Below are 22,268 nucleotides of genomic sequence, written 5' to 3' on the forward strand. Positions count from 1 at the left end.
TATAAGACATCAAAATATTACAAAAACTGGATTAAAGACAAAGATTCAAAATCTGCGATATGGACCCTTAACAATGTTCCTTTCGAAAGTACTCAAACAATTAAAGAAAAAGGCTTCGTGTACGCAAAGATAAAGGGCATACATTTCTACAGTTGCTACGCCGCTCCTAGCCTATCCCTGACAGAATTTCAGGATATGCTCTTTAGGCTCACATCGCACGCAAGAGGAAAGACACCGCCAGTCATCGCTGGTGACTTTAATGCACGGGCGGTAGAATGGGGGAGTATGATCAGTAACGCGAGGGGCACAGCACTTCTGTCGTCGCTTGCAAATTTTGATCTTATACTCCTTAACAACGGACACAAGCCAACGGACGGAAAAGACGGAAGAAACAAAGCCCCGCTATACTGGTAGTCTGAAGAAATCGTGCAACTGAGAGCTGAATGTCTCAAGTTTCGACGTAGACAGCAACGTGCTAGAGGAAGAGGTGATTTCGCGGAACTTCTTATAAACTTTCGGAAAAAAGGAAAGAACTGCATAAGGCCATAGCCAACAGCAAAAGAAATGCCTTTAACCAACTTATCTCCGAAGTATATAACGACCCTTGGGGAAAAGCCTACCGAATTGTAATGCAGAAAATAGATAGATCGAGAACACCACCTATATCTCCCGCAATTTTACGTAAGATAGTCCATAGTTTATTCTCATGATGCGAACCTATGCAAGTGCCAATTTTCCAAATTCATCTGGATGAAATCGCTGAAGTGTCCCACGACACCATCGCGGTGAAAAGAATCAAGATTGGCAAAGCACCCGGCCCGGACGGAATACCCAACTTCGTAACTAAGCGTATCATCCAAAGAAAGGCAACATTGTTCCAAAACGCATACACAAGCTGCTTGAAGGAAGGGATCTTTCCCAAATGTTGGAAGCGTCAACGCCTCGTTCTTCTTCCCAAAGGTGATAAATCTCCAGAAGAACTCTCGTCATATCGGCCCTTATGTATGCTTGATACGGCAGGAAAAGTTTTCGAATCAATTATTTATAAGCGGCTAGAGAAATATACCGAAGGAGACTCTGGGTTGAACCCAATGCAGTTCGGTTTCCGGAAAGGACATAGCACAGTAGATGCGATAAATGCGGTCACCAAAATAGCGGGGAAAAGCACTGGAAGGGAGTAGATGGCGTTGGGGTGACAAACAGTACTGTGTTGTCATTACCCTGGATATAAAAAACGCTTTCATCGCAGCGAACTGGCCTCTAATTATTAGAGCTCTGGCAGAGTTAAAGGTCCCGGACTACCTTATCCGAATTGTGGCAAGCTACTTTGAAAACAGAGTATTAGTGTACGAGACAGAATACGGACCTGAAACATATAAAGTAACAGGCGGCGTTCCGCAAGGGTCAGTCCTCGGCCATGTACTCTGGAACGTGATGTACAAGGGAATTCTGAGAGTCGCGATGCCTGAGGCGGTAAAAATAGTAGGATACGCGGACGACATTGCGGTCGTAGTAGTAGCGAAAACCCTAGACAAAGCGAGAAACAAGTGTACTGAAACCATTAACCATATTAAAAAATGGCTCGAGACAGCTGGCTTATAGCTAGCTGCACACAAAACTGAGGTGGTTTTAATGAGCAGCCGAAAAACAGTGGAATCAATTGAGATATGTATTGATGGGCATACCATAAAGTCAAGCCCACATCTCAAATATCTTGGAGTAATCCTAGATCATAGACTCTAGTTCAAGCAGCACCTAAAGGCCACACACATCAAAGTGGCGAGATCTGTGTCGGCAATAGCAAGAATAATGCCCAATATGCGAGACCCCAGACAACTAGTCAGAAAGCTGCTGACAAGCGTCAGTAGCTTCATCATTCTGTACGCGGCGCCAATTTGGATATCTGCTATTAGACATAGCTCGTATATGAGAGGAGTTGCTTCGGTACACAGACTGGCGTCACTGAGAACTTGCTGTGCATTCAGAACAGTATCGGAGGATGCACTCCATGTTATATCGGGAAGACTCCCCATAGACATAGCAGCTGAGCGTTGCTCATCAATCCGATATATGAGGGCTAACATATCACCCAACCAATATAGACAAGAACTGATAAAAATCGACGAGAAATGCCTCCGGAAATGGAAGGAGAGATGGAATAACTCCACGAAGGGATGGTGGACCCACTCTCTGATACCCAATATCAGAGAATGGGTTACGCGGGATCATGGGGAGGTGAACTACTACCTTACGCAGTTTCTATCTAGCCACGGCTGCTTCAGAAGCTATTTGCATAAATTCAAGCATGTGGAGTCTCCTCTCTGCATGCACTGCGAAAATTATATTGAAACAGCAGACCACGTACTGGTGGAATGTGTCCGCTTCCAAAAGGAAAGGAAAATACTTTCCAATAAACTAGGAAAGCCCCTACCCATACGTTCAAGGGACGTAGTAAGTTTTATGCTAACTTCCCATCTACCATGGGATATCGTTTGTGGGATAATAGCATATATTATGCAAAGGGTTCGAGAAGACGAAATCGCTGTAAGACCGAGAGTGCAGTCCCGAGATGCCTATTACACCACACAAAAAAAAAACACCACACACATCATACACACCAGAGAGCTGCAACGAGTACGATAAAATCAGAACACACAGTCCTGCCAAAAACACAATCAAAGCAATTCAGTTCAGCATAGACAACATTGTTAATCAATTCGAGTAGCCGCCAGCGTCAACTGACCTGATGCAACACGAACAATCTGTTCTTCGGCTACCACGATCGTGTAACCGGTATGGCTGGCTTTGGTTGCAATCGTATCATGTCAGTTCATAGCGTTGCGACGATTGTTTGAATTGAAGTGAAACTTTGGGTAAACTATAAGTAAATCTATGGGTAAATTTATGAATACAGCAAACAACAACAATTTTCTGCTGAACTGATTTGAATCATGTGTGGCAAAAACAATTCAGGTATAAGCTAAGAGTAACGTATCAGTACTTAAGTATAAACAAAAATTTATTACTCGTTGCAGTTCTCTGATACACACCATCTCTTAATCACACACTACACATATCATACTCAACACATCGGCATCATGTGCACACCTTCATCCCACAATGGATACATCATATTCAACACATAGGCCTTTCGAATTCGTCAAAACGTGAGTGCCGGATTTTTTTTATTTTATAGAAAAATATACATGGTCCTTCGAGCCGTACCGGACGGCACTAGCGGTGACACAAATTAAAATAAAATATAATTAATCACCAAAAAAATAAAAACAACAAAAAATAAAATTTATATACAAAAACTCATATCCATATGAACATAAGTATGTATATTGTTAACATATGAAAAAGTGAACAAAGTGCAGTTACAAAAATAAAAGTGAGGTGACAGAAAGTGCGGTGCTAAACATTACAAAATTATGGTGCGTAAACTGAAAAAATACCATCTTTTATAAGAGTGTACAGCTGCTGGCGTATGCTGATGATATTAACACCCGCGCCGTTAGTTCTGCTTTTTCCAGACTAGACAAGGAAGCAAAAGAAATGGGTCTGGCAGTGAACGAGGGCAAGACAAAATATCTCCTGTCATCAAGCAAACAGTCGTCGCACTCGCGACTTGGCACTCACGTCACTGTTGACAGTCATAACTTTGAAGTTGTAGATAATTTCGTCTATTTAGGAACCAGTATTAACACCACCAACAATGTCAGCCTGGAAATCCAACGCAGGATAACTCTTGCCAACAGGTGCTACTTCGGACTGAGTAGGCAATTGAAAAGTAAAGTAACTCTATAAGTCGCTCATAATTCCCGTCCTGCTATATGGTGCAGAGGCTTGGACGATGTCAACAACTGATGAGTCGACGTTGCGAGTTTTCGAGAGAAAAGTTCTGCGAAAGATTTATGGTCCTTTGCGCATTGGCCACGGCGAATATCGCATTCGATGGAACGATGATCTGTACGAGATATACGACGACATTGACATAGTTCAGCGAATTTAAAGACAGCGGCTACGCTGGCTAGGTCATGTTGTCCGAATGGACGAAAACACTCCAGCTCTGAAAGTATTCGACGCTGTACCCGCCGGGGAAGCAGAGGAAGAGGAAGACCTCCACTCCGTTGGAAGGACCAAGTGGAGAAGGACCTGGCTACGCTTGGAATATCCAATTGGCGCCACGTAGCGAAAAGGAGAAACGACTGGCGCGCTGTTGTTAACTCGGCTATAATCGCGTAAGCAGTGTCTACGCCAATTAAGAAGAAGAAGAAACAGAAAAAATTTAGACAAACACAGTGCTGTGAAAACAAAAACTCCAATTGAGACAAAAGAGGAATCTGGAAAACCCAACAACAACACCAGCAGCAAAAGGACCGGGGAAAAGAAAAACAGGCACAAGCACAGGCACACGCAAATCAAGACATACACTCATACAAGTATTATCCCCAAAAGCCCCTGGCGGAAATCAAAGTGAATTGTATTGTTTCCTATCAATATTTATATTTTATATACATATAAGTATGTATGTTTGAAAATCAAAAAATTAAACTTGCGGTTCTGACCAAAATTCCGGTCGAAAAAGAAGAGAAAGCCGTTACCAAACTGTTTTCGGTATTCGGTTTATTTTCCGGTAAAAACTGAAAACCCGCTAACAAGGCAGTTTAATACTGTATATAGCAGATTATTGATTGCCGGTAAATGCTTACCGTTGTGTTATAACGCAAAAACTATCCCAAAAACAATAAACCATTCAAGTATTTACTTGCAGAAATTTCCAGCAATACCCCTTATACTTAATCGAGTATAAGCGGATTGCTTAAAATAAGCTAAGGCAATCATAAGCAAAAAAAACAAAAAAGCATATGTTAAAATAACATCCTTTATATTATACATACATACATATATGTCGCATATTACATATTTATATAACATACAAAGAGCATAACTTGCTCATTTACTACTTTAACCAATTTAATACGTATATTTTTAACAATACTCAGATCTGTATATTTAAAAATATATGCATATCCGTTATTTCCAAAATTTGTTTCTGAGTCTGCAGCACCCTTAAAATTTTTAGTAAATGCCCTAAAAGAATTTATGAAACCCATATGAGCTCTTAATATTGATAATAACCCGTGCCGCAACGACGATTTATTTCCCATTTAAATAACATGGGGTTTTCGTACTTTTCGCAATTAATTTTTTCTTTGCGAAACCAATTGATACATTGCTGCGGCACCGAATTATTTTTGTAGGAAAATGAACGTTCTACAAAGTTTCTCTGAAATTTTTCAGCTGCCCCCGCCACGATGTCAAAATCGTGCTTGGCGACTTTAACGCCAGGGTGGAAGACCTCCACTCCGTTGGAAGGACCAGGTGGAGAAGGACCTGTCTACGCTTGGAATATCCAATTGGCGCCACGTAGCGAAAAGAAGAAACGACTGGCGCGCTGTTGTTAACTCGGCTATAATCGCATAAGCGGTGTCTACGCCAATTAAGAAGAGAAAACTTTTAACGAAACGTTTCAATCGATGAAACAAGTTTATGGCGATGGTATTCGCCTGATATGGCACCGTGACGTAGAGGCCAATCAAAAGGCTTGCACCGGCATACTTGTGGTCACACCGACCAACGAGCTAAAAGACTCGTTCGACATGCTTTTGCACGTGCAAAAAGCTGTATTGAAGCAGAAGGAGACTATTTTGAATAAAATAAATTGATTTTGACCACTTGCCCTGTTTTATTTTAAAGTCCTGTTTACTTTGGAAAGCACCTTGTATTTCGCATAATCAATACCCGCTGTTGTTGTCGACGTCATCTAACGGGAGGCCCACGAAACATGCTGTTTCGACGGGGTCGAACCAAAGGGAAAAGGGTGTTAGATGGGTGGGGTTGGTAGGGCGTGCAAAGAGGTGGTCAGTGTCATGTCATGGGCTAGGGTCACTCGCGTTTCTCGCGGCAACTCGAGCTCTTCGTCTGCGATTGGTGATGGTTTGACTCCAAGAACGCCATTCACGGGAAGGGAGTCGGTGAAGGTGTTGATGGCTCCACTGTGAATGGCGGTCAGTACCTGCCGAAAGTCAGTTGCGTCCGAAGTCCGGTAGGCGTACTGTACGACGTCGTCGACGTAGTCAAGGAATGACCTCTTGATGCTCCTAGGAGGCGGCCCCACTCCATGCAGATGGCTGCAAGGGTAATTTCTACGAAAACATCCCAGCAGGAAATGCTTGGAGAGGAGTTCATTATGCTCCTTAACTGGGAGCATAAGCGTCTCGCTATGAAGGTCTTCGATGGGAGACATCAAAAGGCATCCCGTCGTCCAGGCAACTATATTGATGCTGCGTAGTTGAGGACCGGCCGGCCGATTGCCTTTTCCCCATGTGCTGCCGGCTAGCGACTTGAGAATTTTGTTGCGGCTTTGTACCTTGGCGATAATCGCGGTCGTATGGGGAGCGAAGGAGCATAGACTATCGAAGGTTACACCTAAAATCTTAGGGTTATTGACAGTCGGAATTTTGACACCATCTACTGCAATATTAAGTTCAAGTCTATACTCCTTCGTCCAGTTCGTAAAAATGGTCGCTGTGGATTTGGTGGAGGAAAGTGTGAGGTTCCGTGCAGTGAGGAAACGAGAAAGGTTTAGAGGTAGTTGTTTACTTTCGAACACATACCATCGATTCCATTGCCCGACGCCAATATCGTGCAATCATCTGCGTACGAGGTTATGGAAACCCCCTCTGGTGGCTGTGGGAGTTTCGAGATGTAGAAGTTAAACAGTAATGGGGAGAGGACAACCTGCGAAACCCCCTGTTTAATTCTTCTCAGTTTAGATGTTTCACCTCGAAATAGTACGGATGATTGACGACCGTTCAGGTAGTTCATGGTCCACCTCTCCAGTTCTGGAGGAAGCGTGGTTTTCTCAATGTCCTACAGTAGCGTTGTGTGGTTGACTGTGTCAAAAGCTTTTGACAAGTCCAACGCTACGAGGATCGTTTTCTCACAGGGTGGTTTCTGGTTGAGGCCACGAACTATCTGAGCGTTTATGACGCTAAGTGCTGCGGTGGTGCTGTGCACTTTTCGGAATCCATGCTGGTGGCTGGCTAGGCTCAGGTGGTGAGTGAAGGTCGGGAGTAGCGAGGCCTCAAGTGTCTTCACTACTGGGGAGAGGAGAGTCATCGGACGATAGGATTCACCTTTGTTGGCGGGTTTCCCAGGTTTCAGGTTCATCCGACTTTCCACACATCGGGTATTTGAAGAGTGGTCAGCGACAGCTTTAGCATTATCATGTAAATTCCATCAGGGCCAATGGATTTAGAGTATTTTGATTTGTTGATGACACTCTGAACCTCATCGGTGAAAGTAAGTGGCGTGCAGTCGTTTGGCATTTTGTGCAGCCGTCGGTTAACACATCGTTGGGCTTTGTCTACGGAAGGGTGCAGTGTAAACTGCCAGCTAAAATAGCTCGCGCACTTCTTCGGGTCCGAAGAGGCATGACCATTGAATTGAACTTCAAGTCGGTCGTCATATCTCTTCGGATTAGACAAAGCTTTGACAGTAGCCCAAAGCTTACTCACACCGGTGGAGAGGTTGCAGAACTTCAGGTGCTCCATCCATTTCGTCGCTTATGATGATTTACCATACGCCGAATCTCCAAATTGAGATCCCTTATTCGGGGATACCCGGGATCGGCATGGCGTAAGGTGTCGCGCTCGTTAACTAAAACGGCTGCTTCGGCTGGGAAGTTGAAGCGAATTTCCGCTATTCGTCCAGCCGTGATGAATCGAGCGGTAGCTGCTGCGAACCCTTGCGGAATCGACGTTCGCCAACGCATACGTCCGTAGGAATGGGTAGAGCGTTGAAGGTGCTCTCAGTAAATTCTGTGAAGCCGATCCAGTTAGCTTTGTTAAAGTTAACGAAGGTACGGTTGTCCACAGAAACGGAATCAGGAGGTTTCTCGATCGAGATAATTATGGGCAGATGGTCTGATGCGAAAGTTAGCATAGGTCGCCAGGTTATGTAATATCGGGCAAAGTGGGGGTTTCGTCATTCATTGTGCAGAATGTCGAATCGTTAACCTGTTCCACCAGCTGGATTTCCCTACGATCGTTTGACATGCAGGAATGCCAAAGATCATGGTGCGCGTTAAAGTCGCTGAGTACCAGACGGTTTTCACCACGAAATAGCGTAGGGCAACATGTAACTGGGGGATGTACATATATAATATATTAAATATTTCGAGCTCGACATCGCTTGACCGGATAGCTATACCCTGACATTCTAGCGGCCGATGTCTTCATAAATTAGACGATACTGTATGGTGTTGTGCAATATGAAGGCTAGGCCACCACCATTATCTCGCTCGCTATCCTTACGTATGACGTTGAAACCGGCACAACTCAGCAGCTGTTTAGTTTGGTTTCTTGGACCGCAGCTATCGATACGCGTTCGATTCATAAGTGCAACTATCTCCTCGATCTTACTCTGGAGTCCTCTGCAGTTAAATTGAAGTACACGGGTTTGCCGCGGGTGTCCGTGGGTGATCCTGGGGATGAGGGAGTGACGTGTAGGTGGTATTTGTTGCAGCTGCAGAGCCCGCTGGGGCGGTTGTCACGCTGGGGTGTTGGTTGTCGACGCCACTGTTATGTGTTGCGGGGCAGACTCCTGCAGCATGGGACAACGTACGACTCACTCCACTCACGTGTGGTGCGCAGGCTGGAACACGCCGGGAAGTGACATCAGCCAGTGCAGGAATTGCACTTAACTGATGGAATTTTCCGACGTATGACGCTCTGACACACGGAACAGACTGTGCGAGGAACAAAGAGTTGCTGATTGGTTCTCGCACGAGGATGTGGCGGGATGAAAGTTGGGAGGGGGACAAGGCAGAGTGGGAGCTATGTTGCTTGTTTGAGCTCCTGGGGACCGTGGAGGTCCTCTGTTGGCCGCTCGGGGTGAGTGGCGGCGCAGCGCGCGAACTATGTGCAGATTGCACAGCCGTAAAGGCTAGTGTCGCAGTACTGCGTAGGCAACATGGGTCCACGTAACTCGTGGTCCATTCCCTGTAAGTCTTAAGGCTTGAGCAGTTCTTAAGATGGCTCCAATTATTGCATGTATTGCACCTGACCAAGGTGAAGTTTTGATGGAGCCTTTTGCGTTTCTATTAGCAGGCACGTAGGAGTCATGGAGGATGGAGTCATGTGTAGAAGATCACGCAAGTGAGGAAAGTTCTCTGATTGCCATTCATTTGAGAGTGACCAGAAACGGCTAAAGCAGTTCACGACTTCCGATCTTAGACCAAGTATCCTCTGGTTAGCCAAATAACATCCGTTTGAAAGCGAGCTATAGTGAGAAGGCGAGAAGGGGATGCCCTCACGTCTCAAAGACACGTCTTCAGTGTTTTAGACCACTAATTGTTGCAACCAAGATACGCCCACGCCTCTGTGCAGTAAAAAACGCATGTCATCAAACACAAGGAAGCTCCGACGTCGAGAAGCTGCAACCACAACAGACAGTCAACAACTCGGTATAAGGGAACTGTGGAACGGAATTTCAAGCTCTTTACGTACAGCTGCAACCGCCTCTGCGAATGGTAGGCACCTTGCCGCGGTGCAGGGTCTTAGGCGCAAGGCATAATCGGCATCCCCCAACCAGTGTGGGAGGTGCCGACCGGCACTGGCCAGGCAGGATATCGGGTGCCTCATGCGTGCGTCAACCAAGAGCTACCACCTCCTAATCCAGGGTGTTATGCGACTCCCGTGCCCATTGGTCGTTTTGCAGCCAGGAGGTTAATTCGGCTGTAGTATAACGGAGCCTCCCCAACACCGGGCCGAATTGGGGAGTAACTGTGGCCTTACCGCGTGCCAAGGAGGATGACGACGACATGCCCTCATGCAGCGGCGCTCGCCGGGCGAAAGGACCTGACGCTGCGGAAGCAGCAACGAGCGCCGCCAAGACCCCCGCCAGAAGGCGTAGCGGGTCGGAATCGGGTGAGTCATATCGGGCGGCGGAGGAGGCGCAGAAGAGGTGGACAACGCCCTGTCCCAGAAGCTGGTAAACCCGGCGGATGTGACGACCCGCACAGGAAAGGAATGAGTGGTGCCAGTATGAAGTGGTACCTGCGATACCTCCGAGAAAGAAAAACCTCCGAGAAAGAAAAACCTCCGAGGCAGCGGAGGCTATGGCAAAAAGCAGGAGCAAAAGGAGCAACGCATCCCCAGATAAGGTGCGTGGTAAGACCGTGACAGCTCGCGCGCAAGACGGCAGAGCCAGCAACCCCCCCAGCTCCAAAAGACTGAGGGGCAGCAACACAAAGGCAGCCGGAGGCCAACCCTCCGAATCGGCACCCCACCGGGTGGAGGAGGGTCGGCGCAGATATGCGGATGCTGTCAAAGGCATCCGCATGGCTGTGCTGCCTCAAAACTACCCGGCGGAGTTGCTAACACCGGAGGAGCTTACCGTGCTCCAGGACCTCCTTATGGAAGAGGTGTTCCGGGGAACTGAATACGCGGCATCCTTCCTGGGAGTAGACTTTAAAGGAGGTATGATACAAGTGGACTGCAAAGACGAGAGGTCCGCCAACTGGCTGCGGGAGTTCGCTCCAAGGCTGGGGGACTGGAAGGGTCCTGTCCTCTGTGTGGGCGGAAGATTTGCCAATCATGCATAGCATGACAATGTCCCTCCCTCGATGGCGGACAAACCCTATGAGTTTGCCTTAGGTCTAGTGAAACATCAGAACCTGGGCCTCAGCATCTCGTCCTGGCGCATCGTCAGCAGCAAGGTGGAAAAAATAAGCGATATGATAGGTTGGAGATTGTACCTGTACATCGTCCCAATCGAACCAATATTATAATGGCCGTCAATACGGAAATTGCCCAGGTGAACCTGCACCACGCGGCGGCAGCTTCGGCTGTCATAGCGAACAGGTTCACAGCGGAGAAGCTGGGCATACTGCTGATCCAAGAGCCTTGGGGCTATAGAGGAGAGGTCAAAGGCCTGAAAACGGAGTCAAAAAACGTAATCAGGGATCTCTCTAGCGAGAGACCCAGAACTTGAATAGTTGTCAGGAATAACATTGAATTCTTCTGTATTTCAGAGTTCCTGACGCAGGATCTGGTGGCGGTGCAAGCCAGAGACTTCGAAGGCAAGGACTTCGTCCTGGCTTCAGCCTACTTCCCAGGGGAGGTACCTACGGCACCCCCGGAGGTGGTGGAAAGGCTGGTGGAGCATTGTAGAAGGCACAGGCTTCCCCTTATTATTGGGTGCGATTCAAACGCCCACCATGTGGAATGGGGCAGCATCAACTGCAACCCAAGAGGTGAGTCCCTTTTAGAATATTTAGTAGGAAGCAACCTAGTGATAGAGAATGTGGGGTGTGAACCCACTTTCATAACTATAAACAGGAGGGAGTTGCTCGACATCACCTTGGGCAATGAGCCTGCGAATGGATTGGTCTCGCAATGGAAAGTCTCGACGGAGCCCTCCATGTCAGACCACAGGATTTTAAGGTTTACGCTAAAGGTAGAGGTCAGGAAACTCCCCCCCAGACGCAACCCTCGGAGGGCGAACTGGGATGCCTTCAGGGATATACTAAGCGAGGAATTGAGCAGGGGGGGGCAGACTGATAACAGCGTGTCAGGCCCAGGCTTGGAGATTAGGCTATCTAAGCTATACGAGTCTATCATTAACGCTTATCACCGTAGCTGCCCCCTACAAGTGACCACAGACAGGCGAAACAGTCCCTGGTGGTCAAGGAAACTAGCAGACCTCCGGAAAAAAGTACGCAGCCTATTCAACAAAGCGAAACATACGGCGATCTGGGAAGAATATAGGAGCTATCTCACTGTATACAATAAGGAGATAAGGTCTGCAAAGCAGGCTAGCTTCAGGAGATTCTGCGAAAATGTTACCTCGACACCAGAGGCGGCCCGGCTGCATAAAGCTCTGGCCAGAGGCACAAACGACGCAGTAGTAGCAATCAAAAGAGGAGATGGGACATTCACGACCAGGGCAGAGGACAGAGCGACGGAGCTTCTGCGGGCGCACTTCCCGGAGACGGTTCGGGAAGACCAGTGTCTACCCGTGATCGATCACAGGCCATCCCGCGAGGATTGGAGTATCGCCAAACAGCTTTTTACGGCGGACTCGATCCGGTGGGCAATGGCCTCGTTTGAGAGATTCAAGTCTCCGGGAGGGGATGGTATTTTTCCAGCGCTGTTACAACAGGGGGAGCAGCATTTACTGCCTCACCTGATTCGGCTGTTGAGGGAAAGCCTCTCAATGGCGTACATCCCTGAAGTATGGAGGACATCGAAGGTGATCTTCATACCCAAGGTGGGTAGGAAAGACTACTCATTGGCGAAATCCTTCAGGCCAATCAGTCTAACGTCTTTCCTACTAAAAACCATGGAGAAGATCGTGGACCATGAAATAAGGTCGACAGTGCTGAAGAGAGCACCCCTGCATGCGGCTCAGCATGCCTACAGAGCGGGTAGATCCACCAATACTGCTCTGTACCAGATAACCTCTGAAATAGAGAGTTCACTGGAGCATGGGGAAGTGATGCTTTGCGCGTTCTTGGACATCGAAGGTGCCTTTGACAACACGTCTCAGAAAAGAAATGTGGCAGCACAGGTGCGCAGATGGATCGAAGCCGTATTGCGTACCAGGGTTGCTGAGACCACAGTAGGTGATAAGAGGATTCGTCTCAGCACAACAAGAGGCTGCCCACAGGGAGGTGTGTTATGACCCCTGCTATGGAGTCTAGTCGTAGACGACCTGTTAGTACTGCTAACGAACAATGGGATCCGCTGCCAAGGGTATGCGGACGACATTGTAATTATAGCAAAAGGTAAATACGAAGTCACTCTCTGTGACCTAATACAAAGAGGTCTAAACCTGGCGAAGATGTGGTGTGTCCCGTTTACGAGACGCAGCTCCTTACCCGGTCTCGGGCATCTCACACTTGGGGGCAGAGAGATAGGGATGACCAGCAGTGTCAAATACCTAGGTTTGAAGCTAGATTCTACTTTGCGGTGGAAGCAGCATGTAAACCTGACCTTGGTCAAGGCAACAAAAGCTTTAATGGTGTGCAACCGGCTGGCGGGCAAGTCCTGGGGCTGTAAGCCAGGGATCGTCAGGATCATGTACACCATGATAGTGCGACCAATAATCACATACGGGGCGGTGGCCTGGGCCTCAATAGCGTCGCAGACTTCGGTTAAGACCAAGCTATCGAAGCTGCAGCGGCTAGCCTGTGTCTGCATGACGGGCGCAATGCGCACCTGTCCAACGGCAGCACTGGAGGTTCTGACGGAACTTACTCCGCTTCATTTGGTTATTGGTCAGGCAGCCAAGCACACAATTCTGCAAATAACGGCAGAGGGGTGGGGCAAAGATAGAGTAATCTCGTCCCAGAGGATGGAAAAGATAAGTGGCGATGTACCATCAGTCCTCCTCCCAAGGGTCATCATAGTTAACTTCAAGAAAAAGTTTAAGGTCACCCTCGGCAGCAAAGACGAGTGGAATGATTCCAATCTCGAACTGATGCTGAGGAATAGTACGCCGATGGCTCGAAAATGTGGGAGCGAATCGGTGCAGGGATCGCGGGCCCACGCACTAAGCTCTCCATACCCATGGGAGAGTTCCCAAGCATTTTCCAGGCAGAAGTTTTTGCCATAAGTCGGTGTATAGAAATAAACCTCCATCGCAACTATCGTAATGAGAGAATAGCCATTCTCAGCGATAGTCAAGCGGCGCTAAAAGCGATCTCTTCTTACGAAATCAAATCGCTATTAGTGCAGGAGTGCAGGGAAAGGCTGAACAGCCTTGCAGAACGTAACCAGGTACACCTAATCTGGGTGCCTGGTCACAGAGGTATAGCCAGCAATGAACTGGCGGATGAGCTAGCCCGCTCCGCAGCCTCCACCAAGATGGTGGGACCAGAACCCTTTATTGGGGTAGGTCCACACACCATAAAGGAGCTACTTCGCAAGGAAGGAGTGGGCGGGGAGGAGCATTGGCGGCAAACGCGCGGTATGAGACATGCCAAATTGCTAATGGGAGGATACAATTTGAGTAGGTTCAAGGTTATAATAAACCTCCCCAGGAACAAACTCAGGCTACTGGTCGCATGGTATACCGGCCACTGCAAGTTGAATAGGCACCTGTACAACATGGGCCTATCCTCTTGCGTTAACTGCCGGTTCCGCGACTTGGAGCCTGAAACCCCGGAGCACCTGCTGATTGACTGCACAGCAGTCTGTCGACGCAGGACTAAGGCCCTTGGATCAATTTTTCCAGATAGGGATCGCATAGCCTCACTAGCGCCCGGAAGTCTATTGAACTTCATCAATGCGCTGGGGCTAGGTGAGTCTATGTAAGTTAGGAGAGGGTACAATAGACCAAAGGTCGCAGTGCATTTCTCATATTGAATCAATCAATCAACAGCTGCAACCGAAACCAATGATTTTCGGCAAATACAAAAGAACAGCTGGTACGATGAGGAATTCCGTGTCGCAGCGGAAAGAAAACAGACTGCCTATCTCGTAACGTTACGATCGACACCAACATGTGCGGGATGGGATAGATACCGAGAGTTGAAGAGGGAAGCGAGACGCATTTGCAGACAAAAAAAGAGAGAGGCCGAAATTCGTGAGTACGAAGAGCTTGATAAGCTGGCCGACAGGGGTAATGCTCGAAAATTCTACGAAAAGGTGCGGCGAATAACAAAAGGCTTCAGGACCGGAGCTTACTCTTGTAGAACCCCCAGAGGTGATCTAATGACTGATGCCCAGAGCATACTAAAATTATGTAAGGAACACTTCTCCAGCCTGCTGAATGGCAATGAAAGTATAACGCCAGGAGAAGGCGAACCTAATCACCTAATCCCCTAATCGATGACGAGGGAGCAGACGTTCCATTGCCCGACCATAAAGAAATTCGAATAGCAATTACCCGTCTGAAGAACAACAAAGCGGCAGGGGCTGATGGATTGCCGACCGAGCTATTCAAACACGGTGGTGAAGAACTGATAAGGAGCAAGCATCAGCTTCCTTGTAGAATATGGTCGGACGAAAGCATGCCCATCGATTGCCCAAGCCACAAAAAGGGAGACCACACAATCTGCGCCAACTACCGTAAGATAAGCCTCTTCAACAAGGTTACATGTACGTATTGTGTGGAAGATTATACCTGACGAATCAACAACTGACCAGGTATTCACCATGCGCCAAATTTTGGAAAAGATCCGTGAAAAGAGAATTAACACACACCACCATTTCGTCGGGTTCAAAGCTGCCTTTGACAGCACGAAAAGGAGCTGCCTTTATGCCGCGATGTCTGAATTTGGTATAAACTAATACGGCTGTGTAAACTGACGTTGAGCAACACCAAAAGCTCCGTCAGGATTGGGAAGGACCAATCTCCTCAAGCCATTCGATACCAAACAAGGTTTCAGACAAGACAACTCCCTTTTCTTGAGATTTCTTCAATCTACTGTTGGAGAAAATAATTCAAGCTGCAGAATTAAACAGAAAAGGTACAATCTTCTAGAAGAGTGTACAGCGGTTGGCGTGCGCCGATGATATTGATACATGGGCTTGAAAAACCGCGCTGTTAATTTTGCTTTCTCCAGAATGGAGGTCGGCTTTAGTATACCATCCCAGGATTTCGGGAATAAAATGGGTATGGTCGGATAGAGGAGATTCTCCAGATCACGAATATATATGGTTATAGCCGCAGGAAGCTTATAGTTTTCGAGTTATTCGCGTTTTAAGTTGAAAATTTGCAATATTTTAATTACATATTTTCGATATATAAAATTAATTTTGCACTTATATTTTTCACTTTTATATACGCTAACGCATCACTTATTCATTTGCACACATTTATTTTATATAATATAGTGCAAAAATAGCTTTTAATAAACATTTAAATTATTGTTGAATTTGATTATTTAAGAATAACAAATTAATTACAAACTGTCATATAATCAGTGTTACCTTATCGACATAATTTGTAAAAATAAATGTGTCAAATAATCAGTGTTACTATGGTAAAATATTTTACAAACTAAAATAAAAAAAAAATATAAAGAAATACTAAATACAGGAAACATAATCGTTGATAAACATTAAAGAAAAATATAAAAAACTTTAAGTGGCTGCCAATGTAAAAATGAGTTCTACGGGAGAAAAAAAATGTATATACCCGGTGATGGACCGACCAGGGTTATTTTTTTTGAAGCGGGGCCGAAGGCCGCCCACGCAAAAAGGAGTTCAACGCGAAAAAAATTTGATACACCCCGGTGTTGGACCGACTAGGGTTATTTTTTTGAAGCGCGGCCGAAGGCCGCCCACGCAAAAAGGAGTTCAACGCGAAAAAAATTTGATACACCCCGGTGTTGGACCGACTAGGGTTATTTTTTTGAAGCGCGGCCGAAGGCCGCCCACGCAAAAAGGAATTCTACGCGAAAAGAATTTGATACACCCCGGTGTTGGACCGACCAGGGTTATTTTTTTGAAGCGCGGCCGAAGGCCGCCCACGCAAAAAGGAGTTCAACGCGAAAAAAATTTGATACACACCGGTGTTGGAGCGACTAGGGTTATTTTTTTGAAGCGCGGCCGAAGGCCGCCCACGCAAAAAGGAATTCTACGCGAAAAGAATTTGATACACCCCGGTGTTGGACCGACCAGGGTTATTTTTTTGAAGCGCGGCCGAAGGCCGCCCACGCAAAAAGGAGTTCAACACGAAAAAATTCTGATACACCCTGGTGTTGGACCGACCAGGGATATTCTTTTTTATAGGTTGTTGATTTTCGTATTTGGGGTCCCTTTATTTCATTTAGTTATTTTACAAATGATGTCGATAAGGTAACACTGATTGTATGACAGTTTGTAATTCATTTGTTATTCTTAAATAATCAAATTCAACAATATTTTAAATGTTTATTAAAAGATATTTTTGCACTATATTATATAAAATAAACGTGTGCAAATGAGTAAGTGATGTGTTAGCGTATATAAAAGTGAAAAATATAAGTGCAAAATTAATTTTATATATCGAAAATATGTAATTAAAATATTGCAAATTTTCGGGGAATGTTTAGTTTAGTATCTCATTTTGAAGAGGTTTTGCGCAAAGGGGGAGGGGGCTACCCCCCTCATTTGAAAGGTAATGAATGGAGCTTTTGAATAATAGCACCCTTCCCCCCCTAGGACCACGGGGGGCTCTAGGGCAGCCTCCTGAAAATGGTGTAAAATCGCAGTTTTTCCATACAATTTTCACTAATTATTATAAAATGTATGTATTTTTACGCATAGAGTGACTCTATGTTTATTATTTTTATTATTTCAATGAATTAAAGTGGAAATCCACTTTATTTAAATAATAAAAACACTGAAAATTAAAAATTGTATATGTATCGGTAATACCAAGATAACCCAACCAACCATTTATACAAGACCCTGAAAAGTGGGCAATATATTACGTCCATATAACGAAAATTTTGAATAAAAAATCGCGCGATTTTCAATATAAAATATTACATTGAAACAAGTGCCGCAGGCGAAAATTTGGAATAAAAAATCGCGCGATTTTTTATTCAAAATTTTCATTATATTTTCATTATAATATATTACATTGAAACAAGCGCCGCAGGCGAAAATTTGGAATAAAAAATCGCGCGATTTTCGATCCGAAACGAGTCCTATGTAAAGTAACCCAAATGTATATAAGACCTACCATTTTGATTCGTTGGGTTATTACTGTCTTCCTTTTGTGCTCATTTTCTTCGTCGTTTGACAGTTCAAATTCAGTAATTTTTCTTACATTTAAAGGAACAGTATAACACATAATTTAAAGCTGTTTTATTTATGAAATTGTACATAAAATTGCAACTTAAAATTCATAATTTATCATTAATTCAATTAAATATATTTCAAAGAATGTATGTGTGTTAAATTGGTTAAATTTTTTGCAAGCAGTGCAACAAAAACTTCAAAAGAAGAGAGCCATTGTTTGAGCAAATGTGAAAATGTGCGTTTTTTGCTTACTTATATCTAAAAAACAAATTAACATTTAACAATAAATTTACGGTAAAGGTTCAGGAGAGCGGCTTTTCCGAAAACGTGCATCAATTTTCACGGGAAATGTCTTAAAATACTCGTTTTTAGTTCTACTTTACGAATATGTTAGGCGCGTGCTGTTAAAAACAATATTTTCTTTGTTTTAATAGAAAAACATGGTATTTTCCGAAATCAAAAATTCACTTTTGCACTTTACACGCCTTTAGATGTTAAAAATATATGTTCTATCAATTATATACACGTAATTATTGATGTTCTTTAATTAATTAATTAGAGAAATGGTTTTTATTGTTATTTTTATAAAAATATGTAAAACTTCACAATTACTTCACTTCAACGAAAATGGCAAGGTTATGTTCGAAATTATGGCATCGCTGTTGTAAATTCGAATCTATTGATTTATGCACTGATCGTTTTCGAATTATCGATACTCTCGATATTTGAGTCTGAACGAGAATTGGTTGAGAATATAATTAATTCATTATTATTGCAGAAAGAAGAAGAAGTTGGACACAGAAGAATTATGAACGCCGGGGTGTTGGACCGACCAGGGTTATTTTTTTTCGAGCGCTCGATCATAATTCTTCTGTGTCCAACTTCTTCTTCTTTCTGCAATAATAATGAATTATAAATTTTCCAATTACGTATTTCTCCTTTTAACCAATTCTCGTTCAGACTCGAATATTGAGAATATCGATATTTTAATTTAGTTCTATTTTTCCAACTATTATTATTTTTCTATTATGTTTCTCTCATTTTTATCAATTCTTGTTTAGTCTCTAATATCGAGAGTATCGACATTTCGAAACCGATCGCTGCTTGTATCACTAGTATCCAATTGAATTTCGAACAGTGATGCCATTTATAGCGTAAATATCGTGCAAAATCATAATTTTTCTTTTTGTTTTTACTACAAAAAAACATAAAAATAGATAACGCGCCGTATATATTCGTAAATCGGAATTAAAAACACGAATTTTAAGACATTTCCCGTGAAAATTGGTGCACGTTTTCGGAAAAGCCGCTCTCCTGAACCTTTACCAAATTTACATTTAAACCAAAGTTTAATTCATTGGCTATCCGTGCTATATAAATTTAAAAAAATCCGTGCACGCATTTAAGAGGAATAAGCAATGAAAATGAGATACTAAAGTAAACCCAACCCAAATTTTCAACTTAAAACGCGAATAACTCGAAAACTATAAGCTTCCTTCGTGATCTGGAGAAACTCCTCTATCCGACCATACTCATTTTATTCCCGAAATCCTGGGATGGTATACTAAATTCTTCCCATCGCGGTAACAGCCCGAAGACCTATGCTGTCACTTAATACTTTCCCTCACAATACTTTCCTCTAACTCGACTGAGCAGCTTTAAGTCATTTTCAAAGTTACCTTTCAGTTCAGGGCTCGATCGACCTCCAGGAAAATAGCAGCAGTGGAGCAGAATTCCCTATGCCCGATATTAATGCCAATGCATTCTAGGGCTTTGCTGTTTGGCAATTATTGGTATTATTGTTAGTTGTATCACATCTGTATATATAATATGCATTGTGTTTTTTATAGAAATTTTGTAATTTAGTAGACAAATATGCTACACCAATGATGAAAAACTAACTTAATCTAAAACTCATTTCGTTTATAATTGGACAATTAAATATAAAATAAATAATTAGAAACGAATTAGTGAAGTGTTAGTAAATATAAAAGTTAAAAATTTAAGTTTAAAATCCATTGATAGTTGAATTCTTGAGCTTTAAATGCAAATATCTCAAAAACCATAAGTCAGCAACAACTACACATATATATTTTCTTGATCTGGAGGACTTCCTCTATTCCCCGTAATCGGGGAATGCTATTCTAAAATAAATATATACACGCAAAAGCAGCGATCGGTTTCGACATACCGGTAGTCCCAACATTTTATCACGTAAACAAAAACAAAAAAACAGCCGCTGTTCAGCCTCTGCAAGAACAACACCAACAATAGAAATAGGTGTACAATTCCCTTCTTTGTGACAAAACATCTTCAGCTAATACTACCAGCTTTAGTTGCTTCAGTCATACCTGCTATTATGCTTGCAAATAGTTGCAATTTAATATATTTAAGATATACAGATATTTCGTTTTTAAAAATTTACATACTTTGCACGAGCTCGATGATTCAGATTTAACGCAATAATTTACAGGTGCTAATCCAGGCAAATAGAAGGACCAAACAATTTTTGCTGTCAATAACAACAAAATACTTAAATATTTCCAAACAATTTCGCAAAATACCGTCATTATTTTATATTAATAATTGTTTTAAACACGTTAAACTAGAACTAGTACTTTATTTGTATATAACCATATATTCCAATGCTGTTGTGGCTATTTAATAGAAATGTCAATAAGTTGTCGATATTTGAAACCTCGCGATAATTTGAATTTGGTGTTACCATAGCGAAATAAAGTTTTTAACAAACATCCCCTGCAAAACGGGTATCTGTTTTCCAACATATGGGCATTTTCACAAAAAGGTCCACCACGCGTGCAAAATTCAAACAGTTCTTGAAAACTTTCTGTTGATGAATAATAAATCTCAAATGTGTTTATTTTATAAATATAAAGGAATTTTTATTTTCTTCTAATTTTGAGCCGAAATATATAACGAATACACAAAATTTACAAAAATCTGACTTTTCTGACCAAATATACCAACGTTTTTCCTTGTTATATTCCCTAATTTAAAGTAATACTATGATGTTTTTATAATTTAAAAATCTTCTGCTGATAGTAACATAATGTTCAACAAGCAGACAGACTGAGTGGAGATCGAATAACGGTAGTTTTTTGTGTATGCTTCTGCTTATATTCGTATGTCGCGTCCGTTACCGAAAAACAGCATTTATTGTTCTCATTAGTGAACAAAGTGTTGAAGTGTAAATTGATTTCAGACTAAAAGCAGATACATCATTTCACTTAAAAAAAGTAATAATTGGCTCTCGGCAAAAACGATTAAAAAAATTTATTGGTGTTTGAAATTCGTCGCGTCCGTTACCGTAAACCTTAAATATTAAATAAAGTTGTAGAAATTGCATAAAACTAAAATTATATTGATGGCAAAAACGGCGAAAGAAACAAGAAAAGCAATAACAATGAAGTATAGAGAGAAAATGAAAGAAAACGTCGAGAAATGGCAGGAATACAAGAAGAAAGAAGCAAAACGAAAGCAAGAGTACCGAAAAAGATTATCGCAAAAAATGAAAAGTGATAGCAATTTATTAGAAAACAAGAAAGAAAAGGACCGTGTTAGACAGCAAGTTTTGCGGCAAAAAAAGAGCATAAATAATATTGACAATTTGAATTGCGAAATTTACAGCTGTAAACAAACGATGGGAAAAGCAATTAAAAAAGTTGAGGCTGCGCTACCTAAAAACCTGAATAGAAAAATAGCTATCCTCAAATCTTTATGCAATAAATATATTAAGCCAACAGAAACGATGAATGAAAATACAACCAAGTCATCAAAAAGCCAGATGCGCGAAAAATTAACTGAACAATTCTTTTTGCAAGATGGAATCAGCGTTCAAGCTCCTGGGAGAAAGGATACAATGATAATCAATGGGAAAGTAGCCTCAAAACGTTTTATGCTTATGACCTTAACAGAAGCAATCAACTTTTCAAAGCCAAATATACCGAAGAAAAAGTCTGCAAACCTATTTTTATTCGTTCTAAGCCAACTTGCATTCAGTTAATCAATAATTTACGACACAATATGCGTGTCTGTAAGTACCATGCAAATTTTATTTTTCTTCTAGAAGGCTGTGCAAAGATTATACCGCAGATTCCTGCCAAAGCTGAATTATTTCTTACATCAGTTTGCTGCGACGTTATGAATGAAAAGTGCATGGCTAATAATTGTGACAGCTGTGTACGCGATATTAAAGACGATCTAGTTCCAATACAGTTTATTAATAAATTTAATACGCAAATCAAATGGAAACAGTGGAGAAAAGTAGATGATCGCATAACTTTAAACTACACTATTGGTCCATTAATCGACTTAATTCATGATATAGAGATTCAGCTACCAGCTTTTAAAATGCATTGTTTTGTTAAACGTCACCAACAAAATTACTTTGAAACTAAAAAAAAAATGTAGCAGCTAATGAAATTGTTATGCAAGTTG

General features: G+C 43.1%; 1 protein-coding gene across 3 annotated transcripts in view; it reads right to left on the reverse strand.

The window, feature by feature from the left end:
• LOC126765221 (transmembrane 9 superfamily member 2) overlaps positions 1 to 20,487 on the reverse strand; it is a 100,666-nt gene extending 80,179 nt beyond the window's left edge. The window contains exon 1 of one of the 3 annotated variants that reach the window (XM_050482859.1): positions 20,240 to 20,486. In XM_050482859.1, the coding sequence (XP_050338816.1) occupies positions 20,240 to 20,380 (141 nt within the window). In that variant the 5' untranslated portion in view covers positions 20,381 to 20,486. Of the gene's footprint in view, positions 1 to 20,239 lie in introns of all 3 variants that reach the window. The other 2 variants (XM_050482858.1, XM_050482860.1) reach the window with 2 other exon arrangements.
• Positions 20,488 to 22,268: the final 1,781 nt, after the last annotated feature.

Source organism: Bactrocera neohumeralis, unplaced genomic scaffold (genome assembly GCF_024586455.1).
Source record: "Bactrocera neohumeralis isolate Rockhampton unplaced genomic scaffold, APGP_CSIRO_Bneo_wtdbg2-racon-allhic-juicebox.fasta_v2 cluster10, whole genome shotgun sequence".
NCBI classification, from domain to species: Eukaryota; Metazoa; Arthropoda; class Insecta; order Diptera; family Tephritidae; genus Bactrocera; species Bactrocera neohumeralis.